Source organism: Chaetura pelagica, unplaced genomic scaffold (assembly GCF_000747805.2).
Source record: "Chaetura pelagica isolate M959 unplaced genomic scaffold, ChaPel_1.0 scaffold464, whole genome shotgun sequence".
Taxonomy (NCBI): Eukaryota; Metazoa; Chordata; class Aves; order Apodiformes; family Apodidae; genus Chaetura; species Chaetura pelagica.
This window is the reverse complement of record NW_009952981.1, coordinates 134518-146401: the sequence shown is the minus strand read 5'-3', so window position 1 is coordinate 146401 and position 11884 is coordinate 134518. Positions and strand designations below refer to the sequence as shown.

The 11884-nt window shown below is 43.9% G+C and overlaps 1 protein-coding gene across 3 annotated transcripts in view; it reads left to right on the top strand.

The window, feature by feature from the left end:
* The window catches only part of MICU1 (mitochondrial calcium uptake 1), a 79961-nt gene that overhangs the window by 29725 nt on the left and 38352 nt on the right, over window positions 1-11884 (top strand). Inside the window, exon 5 of one of the 3 annotated variants that reach the window (XM_009996392.1) lies at window positions 11443-11448. The exons of 1 other annotated variant lie outside the window; for it this stretch is intronic. In XM_009996392.1, the coding sequence (XP_009994694.1) occupies window positions 11443-11448 (6 nt within the window). Of the gene's footprint in view, window positions 1-4568; window positions 4581-11442; window positions 11449-11884 lie in introns of all 3 variants that reach the window. One more of the 3 variants, XM_009996391.1, reaches the window with a different exon arrangement.

Here is an 11884-nt window from a genome sequence, read left to right as displayed (position 1 = left end):
GCAGGGAGAGGTAAAGACAGAAGGTGATCAAATGCCTGGGGTCCCTGTCATCTGTGGTGTACAAGTGTTCTGGTTACCCAGGCAGCAGAGCAAGGATTTGCTTGAGAACAGGCAGTTGGAAGGTGGTATTTTGGCAGTTGGTTTTGATGCCTAAAACTAAGCAGCATGTTGTGAACACTTGCTTTCTTCTCCCCCTGCCACAAACCCAATGTCTGCTTTTCATGATGTAAAAAAAAAAGAAAAATATTAGTACACATTCTTTGCAAAATATCAGTTGTTCCTTCCTCTGGTATCTGACAGTCTCTTTTGCATCTGCTCACTTTCATCATCTTAGCTTGTCAAGCTATCACACTCCTCCCTTAGGCTGTACATAAACAAGGTCTGTTGGTAGGGATGAAATGCTGAATCCCACACTGGTTTTGCTAATTGTTCCTCTGTCCCTGAGAGCTCCACAGTTGGTTCCCATCACGTTGGATGAAAGATTCCAAGGAAGCCCCTTTGCTGAACTCAACTTTGTGCCCCTTTGCCCCTCAGCACCAAGGGCTTGAGTTGCACTGTGTATTTGGATGGGACAGGGATGGTCACTGGGTGTTGAGAACTCATGGTTGGTGTTTGAGGCACCATGCTTCACCTTGCATCATCATCCATGCCTTTCCATGCTCTCAGGACCTGGGCTGGACATCTGTGCTGGCTTCCTCTCATTGCTTTTTATTTAACTTAGAGATGTGCTGTGGTTTGGCTAGTCTGGAAGTGGGGGAGCCCATGTAGGGTACTGCAGTGGTCTCCTCTTTATTGTGATCTTCTCCTGGGACCTGTTGTTTCCACAGTCTAATAACAACCCCAGAAGCAGTTTGCTCTGCTGAAAATGAAGAAAGAGAGGTTCTTGTTTGCTTGGCTGCCTGTTTAAGGACACCTTGGGACTGGCTAAGTGTGGCTGTCAGGGTAGTGGTGATGTCCAGGTGAGAGGATAATTCAAGGAGAATATAAAGTAAGTTGGTGATGGAAGGAGCTGAGAGTAGATTGATCTGGCTGATAGTGTCTTGTTCTCATTTTGTGGCTTGTTTTGTGTTCCAGTTTAAGGAACTACACTCTCTTTACTCAGTCACACACCAACAAATATCCATTTGAGTTTCACTTGAACAGTAGCACCCAAGGGGTAAAACCCTCTTTCTCCTGGCCTGTTTCCAGTTGCATCTTCCACTTGGGCTACAAAAGCATCGTCTACCTGGAGAGGACTTCCTGGTGCTTTCCCTGTGTGTGTGGGCAGAGCTGATGAGCTCAAGCAGAAGGGTGAGAGGTCCATGGTTTCCCCCTAAGCATCCTAACCAACATCACCTGGAATTCATGGGACTTGTGGCTCAGATGTGAGCTCAGAAGTCACAGGCCCGTTCACTGGAAACTTCTGCATTTTTAAGGTGAAAGGAGTTTGTGAGCAGACAGACACAAGCAAGCTGTGATTCTGAAAAGTGCTGACAACATGCAGGCTAGCTCCTGGCTGAAGAGTGGAAAAGAGGATGAATTTTAGCTCCAAGCCAAGATGTGTACCCAGGGTTGCATGCAAGTGATCATTTAGAAGGAGATTCAGTTAAAAAGAAGAGAACCAGCTGTGCAGTCAGTTGCATTTTAATTACATATTACAGGACAGCTTCAAGTGTGTGAATTCTGAGCATGGACGCTTAAGATGTAAATGCTACAGCATTAGTAAGCAGCTGTGTGAGCTGCTCTTGTCACAGAACCCATTTTATTTACATAAAACTACCATCAGAGCAACCAGTTGGCTGTCATGAAGTGATCAGGGTTGGTCCTGCCAAAGGATGTTGTGGGGTGATGAATTGTAATTGTGTTGGGTTTCTGAAGCATCTTGCTGTGCATGGGATTGAATGTGATGGTGAGAAGACAATGCTCTTCTCTGCCCCTCTCATCCTGCTCCTCCTCCTCCCTCTCCATCAACTCTATCACTTACCACTAGAGAGGTAAATGTTGCTGCCTTATTAATGGGAAGACTCTGTAGTTCGAGCCTAAATGCTTTTTCTTCACTGATTGTGAGACCAAAAACCCTGGAGACCTTAATCCAGCAAAACCCCTTGGTAGATCTGTTGGTGAACATAAATTCTTTCATTTCCTGGCTCTGTGGAGGGAGGCAGGTCTGTTCCTGGCTGTGTTTTTGTCCAAGTGTGGTGGTTGCTTCCCTGGGGGAGCAAGCTGTGGCAGGTAGAGGATAAGAGGCATTGCTGACCAGTCAGAGTAGGAAAGAGTATTAGTCTGCAAACAGTTTGAAGTGGTCACATTGAGCCTGAACAAAAGGCTGATGTGAAGAGAGACAGAAATCTCAGGGTGCTGTGCTGGGAAGGTGTCCAGACCACAACTGTGCATCTGCTCTATTTCTACTCTCCCTCTTTCCTTCTCTTTAGGTTTAGGCAGTGGGAAAGTAAATGTGTTTTTTTTAACCCATCTGTGGGAGACATACCTCATATTGTCCCTTCTCTTGTCCTTGTTTGCATCTGGCTTAGCAAGATGACACTGATGAATAAGGTGAGACGCTTTAAAGAGACCTCTAGTCTATGTAGAGGGGAAAAGAAACACCCTTAAATGGCCTATTTAAATAGAGCCAATCAAGTGCATTCTCTTGTTGTGCTCCTGTGGGGAAAATGTCTTGCTACTGCTTCATAAGAACAACAGTCTCTGAGCTACCAACAATGACTTACTCTCCTGCCACCATTGCTGCAGTAATTATAGAGGCTTTCAATGCCTGCTAATTTATGAGTTGAGTCTTTTCTGCCAGCATTTCTATTTACAGATGTTTGGGGATGCTGTGGAGTAACACAGAGCAATAGGAAAATGCAGGAAAAGGGAAATAATTCAGGTGGTTTCATTGAAGGGCCAGTGAAACTGCTGGAATTTGTTTCCACTGCATAATGCAGGCTGGTGTAATGGACCAGTGCAGCAATGAGCTACACTTGTCTGCCAGGGCCTTGGATCTGGAGGTGTGTGTCTGTTGAAGAGTTGTTGGAAGTCAGTTCAGGAGGAAGATTTCTTGCCAAATGATGAAAAGAGCAGCTCAGGAGCAGAGAAGCTTGAAAAAATGTACTTGGGAAGGATTCCTGTAGAAAGGACTGGAAGTAGATGGACCATCCTTTTCTGGTGGATGGAAGGATCCTGCTGACAGGTTTGAAAAAGGGGGAGGGGGGGAAGGAGCCTTTATTAACCTGAATTTCTGAGCTCCTTGGCTTTGTGTGTGAGCTAAGGCTGAAGTGAGACTTGCCCCAGAGTGACATGAACTGCTATGGACACTGAGACAAGCTCCAAATCCTGCTGCCATTCAGCAGCCACACACTGGATCAGAGCTCTGGGCCCCTGTCATGTTTAAGTGCCTCTCAAACCTCCATTTCAAAGGATGCAACTCTAAATGATACCTGAAGAGAAAACAGTCCAGTGAATAGCAGTGTCAAGTGCAGTGCTGTTGATTTACTGAGCCCATTCACCAAGAAGGGTGTTCAGAAGTACTTTCTGTAGCTTAGAAGCAATGAAAAAAGGTGAGGAGCCTTCTAAATCCAACTTCAGGAGGCCTTGCCAATGTCTGTTGTATGAGTGTGTGACATAAATGAGTCCCCAGTGCCTGCAGTTTGAGCTGCTGAGTGTAGGTTATGGCTTGCTTGGAAATGCCTTGAAGCCTTTGGCTACCCCAGTCCATCATCTTTGGAAAAGGTCACTGTCCAATTCCAGATTTCCTGGCTTTTAGTACCTTCACCTCCTGATCTCAGTGCAGGTGGTATTTACATAATGACCAGGATACATCATCTTACATGGGTAATAACCTTATGTTTATGTTCCTCTGCTATCCCCAAAAGCATCATAACGAGGTGGTGGGAGGCATCTCTTGCCTGTGTCCCTCTCTGGAAGCTGCAGAGATGCAGTTGATTGCAGATGATCAGAGAAGCTGAGCTGACATGGTTTTGCTCTTCCTGACTTTCTCTGCTGCCACCACTGGCCATGTCTGTGGGTTTCTTTGCCTGCCAGCTTTCTCCTCCCAGCCACACTTGGCCCTCCCCTCTGCTTTGGTTAGCAGTTCTGAGATAGCCTCGTGTTCCTCTCAGATTTCCCCTCTTTGCTGGGACCTGTGCAGCCACCAGACTGGCAAGTCTTCTCTCAGCTTGTTTTTCAATTAAAACCAATTTCATCAAAGAAAATCCTTAACTGCTTGTAACACAGCTCAACATGTGGTGCACAAACATCCTTACATCCCCATACAGAACTCTTCATCCTTTCCTACCTCCTCCACTCCTTTTTTGTGGTGTTTCAGATCTAACAGGGCTCTACTTGATGTTGGCTTTTTCTGCTGCTAATCCTGTTGCTCATTTTCACAGGACTCTTTTGGCAAATGCTACTAAAATGCTCTGGTTGCTACCTTGTCCTCTTTTACTCCCATTTCTAGGAACCTGGCGGGTGTTTCTTACAGCTACTGATATCTCTGATATTTGTATTTAATTCTGGTTTGTTGGGGTTTTTTTTGGTGTAACCAACCATTCCCTCATTTTCTTTCCTTTTCTAACCCTCTCCCCTTCCACCAGGATTTCTGGCAGGTACAAAGCAGACAGCATGTGCTTTGACTGATTTGTGCTTCAGGCCTCATAACCTGCACTTCTCATGTAAAAGGGACAGTTTACACTCACCCCTCCTCCCTGCTCCTTGGATAAATAACTGAGTTCCTCTCCTTGGTCCTTAGCCTAAAGGATTTATCTCAGAATACCTGAATTTGGCTTGTTAAGAGGACAGTCCTCAGGGTAACAGTTAATTTATGGCTTGATTACCAGGAACATCTTTGAGCAAAACTCAGATGTGCATCTCCCTGTCCTCTGAATTTCTTGGTGTTGTTTGAGGCTTCTGGCTTCATTTTGCAGTGTGATGAGACTGTGACAGAGCTGGCTCTGGTGGGAAATGGCATTTTCTGCTCGAGGCCACAGAGTTAGTTTTACTCTGTGGGAAAGGACAGGCTTCTCTCTGACCAAATGCTTTGGGAAACATTTTGGGAAACATATTTGGGGAAGGTTATTTCTGCAAACCTGAATTTTTCAAGTTTTTTACACAGAGCTGTGTAGTGTGAATGATAACAAATACTATTTTAGGAGGGGAAATACTGAGGTACTCTAGTTCATAAGATGGTTTCTGGGGAAAGGAGCTAGAACATAAGTCATTTTGTTCAGCGTGAGTAAGGCAAGAGGGATATATACTCTAAACACTTCGAGTTTGCCCTGTAGCTTTGTGACCATAATGAAATCCTTAGGGGAAGTTAGCAAAACAAATAAGTAACTTGGTAACAAAGTGCCCTTAGTGGGTATGTGAATTTTTTTAATCAAAAGTGGTTTATGGGTTAGTTTTTGGCTTTAAATCCTCTGATAGAGTTGTTTGTGTTAGGTTAATACTTGATACTCAAGGGATACAAAGCTGAGCTCTGTAAACTGTCCTTGGGTAACAACAGGAGTTACAGGGAGGAGAGGGAAGGAGAATGGATTGAGCAGGGTGGGAGGGAATGTTTTAGGAAATGCCTGACCTCACTGACTACAGAAGGAGGGGAAGTTTGGATGGGAGAAGCAGGTGAAGGAGAGAGTGGAAGGAAATGGCAAGATTTTAAGATGTAACTTGATTTGGTTCCTTAAAACATTTGCAATCAGGATGACAATTTCTAATTACATGAATACTTGTGGTTTTTCTCCGAGCCCCTTTGCCCTTTGGTGGGTGATGAGCGTGCAGCCCCAACCTCACCATCTGAGCCAGAGATGAGTATTGCTTCTTATTCAGAGTTGTGTACAGGCCTGTGCTCTCAGACTGGAGTTCTCACCCAAGCAAACGAGCAGCGTGTTATGGATGTGCCCGGGTCATCTTGGCCACGTGGGCTGAGACAAGGGAAAGCAGGATCCCTCTTTCCATCTGGAGACATAAGCAGCCATTTAAATTGCAAGGTGTCAGAAGTCAGCTCATTTCAGAAGCATGATTTGAGACATCAAGGACCTAATTTGGATCCTCCCTCATCAAATTTCCATAAGGAATGCTGCTGTGGTCCCGCAGGTGGTGATTTCATTCCCCTGCAGAGGGCTGAGCCAGCAGGGAGCAGAAGTGTAGACTGTCCCTTTTCCCAGGCCTTTCCAGTTTGCTTTTCCAGCAGGGGTTTCTCCCTTGCATGAGTGGGTCTGCTGCCTGCCAAGGGTCTGTGGCATTTTTCTTGGTGGTACAGAATGCTGGCCTTGCATTTCAGGTGCCATTTGTTTTAAAGGTGATGAATATTTTACAGCCTTGCTGGAAGGAGGGAATGCAGATTTCTCTTTCCAGTCTCAGGAGACCACCTGTGGTAATAATTGCTGCCTACTTTTTAATTCTCTGGACGTGCTCAAATTCAAATTCAGAGGGAGACTGTGTGCAGAACAATTTCATCCATGTTCAGCTCTGTATTTTTGTCCCCCTGTGTATATAAGTCCATAAAATGACCCCCAAATCAGAGGTATAAAAAAACCTCTTTATTAAAATACCCTCTTGCTGGGTCATAAGCTGCAGTATTTCTCTGACAACAGTATTTTAATTTTCCTCTGTTAACACCACCTACCTCTGTTTGCCATGCAGAATCTGATTGTGTTTGCCTGTGTTAGTATGTAGCCTTCATAGTAAATCAGCTGGAATGAAACTGAACTTTTCCATCACAAATGGTCTCTCAGCTTCAGAAACTCCTTGTACTGTTTCCATCATCACCTTAAATACTTTTTTCCCGTTTAGTGATAGATAAGAAGTGATATAAAATCTCAGGAGGTGCATCTAAAATGACTGACTTTGCATTCACATTAGAAAGGTAGATTTAAAAATCCTAAATCCTCAGTTCTCCCTCAAGTCCATTTTAATTATTTTGGCCTTTTCTCACAGTGCAGAGGGACCCTCCTCTACCTCTTTTCCCCTAAAGGGCTTTTGAGCATCAGGGTTGAAAAATCTCCCATTTTTTAAAATCTGATTCTGAAAGCCTTTTTCTTTCTTGGTTTCAATTTTCTTAACCTAGGTGGGTGAGGTGCTGACATGAGTTGTATCTTGAAATCTCTAACTACATGGCTTGGGTTCTTTAAAAGTTACATCTTCAAAAATCAGCAAAATTAAAAATCTCACCCATTGCAGAGTCAACAGTTCAGCATTTTGCTGCAGAGGGAGTTCAAAGCATTAGTATTTTTAGTTCCCATAGCAGGCTGCAGCTTCCCCTGGCATTTCTGAAGGGTGTTCAATTTTACAAAAAGCTTTGTTTCCCATCCTTCAGAAGGATTCCTGATAGTTTTTTATTTATGAAAATAATCTGCTGAGTGAAGCCCCAGGTATCAAGGTGAGCAGGGCTAATGGTGCATCACGTCTCTCCATGCTGCTTAACGTTACATGCACAAGTACTAATGGGGGCTTGGTTTCTCATCTTTAAGAACTTTAATTGGAAAAAACACACACATCCCAAAATGGCAATAATATGGGGGATCATCTTTACCTCATCAAGCCAGAACACTCAGAAACAAGGAAAGAAATTGTCTATATGATGCTAACTTGTAACACAGATTTTTTTTTGCCAACTCCTGCTGTGGAGAAGAGAATATTTCTTTTTAACACTGAACACAGTGTTTTTAACTTCTTTTCCTATTTGCCTACAGCTAACCGTAAAAACAATATGTTGTCTTGAAATGGATTTGCATTCCTTAAGGTGGTCAGTTGGGACTGAAAGAGAATTGCTTTGCAGCAAGGTGACTTCACTGAAGCATTCATGGTTTTGGATTTGCTTACACAATGTTGGTACCCTTCAAGTATTTATTTTCCAAAGGAACAAACTTGTCAGTAAAATATGGTTCTGGTTCATCTAAAAATTCTTACTAATTTCCAAAATGTCTTCTCATTCTCTTGCATGGCCTTTGGTATTTATTTTGTTGTCATGTTGGAAGGGGTAAGTCACTGTCGAGCGGTCATGTAAGGCTGAGAAATCCCTGAAGCTTTGGTGTCCATAAGTACTAAGGTGATGTTGAAACCTGAACAAGTTACTGTGAATAAATGTGCCCAAAATGTGCTTTCTCCTCCAGATTGAAGCACATTCTGTTGAACTCTTAAGTGACTTAACAGGAACATCTTGTTCCCCGAGTGCCAAATGAGATGCTGCTCATTAAGTAGCTGCTAAAATGCGAAGTGAAGTGGATCTGCAAGGATTTAGCTGATAAGGCTTTTCTAAACCTGAGCAGAGCAGACACCAGCACTACACCTTGTGTCTGTTTCTGCAGAGAAGGCATCCCTTCATTGGCAGAAACACATATTTTTTGGTTTCAGGTTTGTGTAATTATTAACAGGTTTTACTCATCATTCAGCCCAGGGAAAACAATGTTCAAGTCCCAAATAAAGGTAGGATTTGGTGAGGAATGGAAGGAAGAAGGAATGCTATGAAGATGATCAGAGGGCTGGAGCAGCTCTGCTGTGAAGACAGGCTGAGAGAGTTGGGGTGTTCAGCCTGGAGAAGAGAAGGCTTCAGGGAGACCTTAGAGCACCTTCCAGTGCCTGAAGGGGCTCCAGGAAAGCTGGGGAGGGACTTTTCATCAGAGAAGATGGTGATGGGACAAGGGAAGAGGGGAGATTTAGGTTGGACATCAGAAAGAAATCCTTCACCATGAGCGTGGTAAGGCACTGGAACAGGTTGTCCAGGGAGGTTGTGGAAGCCCCATCCCTGGAAGTGTTCAAGGCCAGGTTGGATGAGGCTTGTGCAGCCTGGTCTGGTGGGAGGTGTCCCTGCTCACGGCAGGGAGGTTGGAACGTGGTGATCTTTAAGATCCCTTCCAACCCAAATAATTGTATGAATCACTGGGGTTCTTTTTTCCTGAAACCCTTTGGGAGCTGTGCCATGTACTTGGCTCGAGGGAGGCTCCAGCAGTAGATCATGTTTTGAGGTAGAGTGTGTGAAGTTTGTGGTCCATCTCTGGGTGCTTCCCTTGCTTGCAGCCAGCCCCTCCCACAAGTCTGGGGAGTTGCCTGTGTGTGGCACACAACTCAGCTTGGGGTTTTTGAGGGTGAGGTTGGTCACTATTATTGCTACATTCCACCCCTGTTCTGGTGCTGTTTGTTGAGCTTGGAGCCTGAGATGGAAAAGGCAAATCAAGCTTTGTGTTTTGAATAATGCAACTGCATTATTTTTTGTACCTGGTGTTGATGTCTGGAATTGTAAAATAATCTCCTGAAATGCCTGTAGAGAGTTTTATTCCACTGAGACTGAACTGGCAGCTTTTCACTGAACTTAAAAAGCCATGCTTGTGCTCAAAGCCCTGGGACATTTGGAGTTCTTTTTCTTTTTCCTTGGGTGGTTGCTCCTTTCTGTGCCTGTTTAATGTCAATCTACTGCTTGATTAAAAAATCCATCACACGTGTGAACTGTTCGCTGTGGCTTGTTCACCAGTGAATGCTCAGTTTTGAATGTTTTTTTTGGGTGTGCTGAATGATTTTAATGGGTTACTCTGTTTTTGGGAGTGGATTTCACATAGAAAAATGTGTAAATGGAAGACCTTTGTCTGTTCTAGCTGAGCACTTTGAGAGAATTAGCTTGTGTTCAGATACAAAGGGGTGTGAGATGTGAAAGTTGTCTTGAAATGGCCTGGGTAACTAATTTGTGAAGATATGCCTCTAAAAGAGGGTGGAGGCTTGGAAAAGGGGCTTTTCCCAACTTTTTCTAATGCCATGCTTTCCTTTTCTGGCTGGAAGGGATGGTACAGTCAATGTGCTGAAAGGAAAGAAGGATGTGGAAAAGAAACTTGATGGCTGTAGATGGTGATTTTAGAGGTGTCAGTGAGGACTGCCTTGGGGTTTCCCCAGCTGAAATTTGGAGGGATCACAACAGTCCATGTTATGCTTTGTACAGAAGGTAGATTGATTTATTTATATGATTGGGGTTTTTTGTTTGTTTCTTTTCCTGGGATTTTAATAAAATTCTGTAGAATACTATGTTGAATGGTGGGGAACAAATTGAGAAGGATTCCCCCTAGTGGGGTGAGCTTCCTGCATACTTTGTTGGAAGGAATCAAACACTCACCTTCTCAGTGAGCCAGAAGAAAATAAATAGGAGAGCTGTGAGGTTTGTTGGTGTTTTTTTAAAAAAAAACTTCTGTCCTCCTAGTGCTGAGATTCTGAAAATCTTATTGATGGAGTCAGTTATCTTCTATTATGAAGGTCAGTGGGAGAAATTCCCTTTCCCATTATCTGCATGCAGGCTGAGCACCACAAGTCACAGTGTATGTTCCCCTTCCCTGTGCTTCTGACAAGGAGATGCTTGTTTAAAATACCTTTTTTGCTTTTTAAAGTAAGATGTAAAAGAGTAAATGCTTCTCCCTCCCATCTGTCTAAACCTTTATATTCCAGAGAGCAAATAAGTTAGTATCTTTTCTTAAACTGTTGGTCTGTGAACATGGTTTTCTGCTGATGAGGAATGTTTGGAGCTGCTTGATGCTGACAGTGAATTTGAAGTGCAGAAAGGCAGCCCATAAATTAATAAACTGACCTCTGGAGCTTTGTCCTGGGATTTCTTGGAGCGTGTGAAGTAGGCTGCTAATAGTTGATGATGAAGGCTGCAAAAGACTGGCAACTGGGGGCAGAGGCAATAAATCACAGGAGCAGGTGAGATGCTGCTGGCAACCCTGCCGGCAGTCAGGGCAGAAAACTGCTTTCTCCACAAATCCTGCCTTCAGTTTCAAGGAAAAACTGGTGGTGTTTGTGTCCTTAGCTGTAAGCATCAATGTAAGTTTGCTTCACAACTTCTCAATGGAAAGAGGGAGCAAAAATATTGGGTTTCTCAGTCACCTACTTGAAGCTGGTGTCCTGTAAGCAGAAGGAGCAGTTTATCTTGCATGAAATGGGTGTCATTACCATGTTGGGAACTTGCCTCTTGTTAAATTCCTGCTTTCCTGCTGCTCTTCAGGTGGTAAAGGCAGAGCTACTGGGAAAAGTCTTATTTGACCAATAAAGCTGAACTTTTATTCCCCTGGAAACTGGTATTTCTTTGGTGATCTATATGATTATTTTTGTCTCTTTTCTTGTGGTTTCCGGGCCAGATACGGGTTAAATTTTCATCTAAATTATTAGCTGAGCTCATCCCCACTCTGCAGTCACAAATAATGGTGAGTTCTCAAAAAAAAACAACAACTCAAACCAACCAAAACCCTGAGGTGGATGAGAGCCATCAGCTGCAGAGAGTGGGTCTGACCCAGAGAAGCTGCGTTCTAACTCTTGCTGGGATGTCTCCTTGGGCTTCTTAGTGGTGCCCAGTCAAAGCAAAGCCCCTGGTTGCTTCAAGACTTTCTTGCCCTTTGCAAGTCTAACCGTTCAACTTGATGTTATGTTCTGTCTGCTGATTTGATTGTTGGTTAACCAGTTTTCTTTCCTTTGTCTTGTATATGATGGGACCTCCGCTAGACAGAGGTAATGGTGGGGAACAGCTCTGGAGCTGGACCCTGGTGTGGTGGTGTTTGTTGGTGGTTCTTCCTAAAGTGTTTCCTGAATCTGGCTTTGCTTTTCACCCTGCTTCTGTGCTTGCATGACCTGGTTTCTGTGGAATAACCTCATCCCTGCCTCTACTCTCCTTGATTTTAATTTCATTGTCCTTCATGTGTGTGCGTGTGCCTCCTCTTGCTGTGTTCTTAAAATGGGTCACCAGTGTGGATTTCCTAACAGTTTTAGGGATCCTTTTCAGTCTTTGAAGGCTCTGCAGATCAAAAGGACTCTGATTTTTGGCTTAGTAAGGGATACAATAAGGCACGTGGTATTTTTGTATCAAAGCAAGGTGTTGAAAAAGAGCTGGAGCAAGAGAGAGGCTTAGATGGGTACCAGTCCTGGTCCTCCTGGTGAGCCTGCTGAA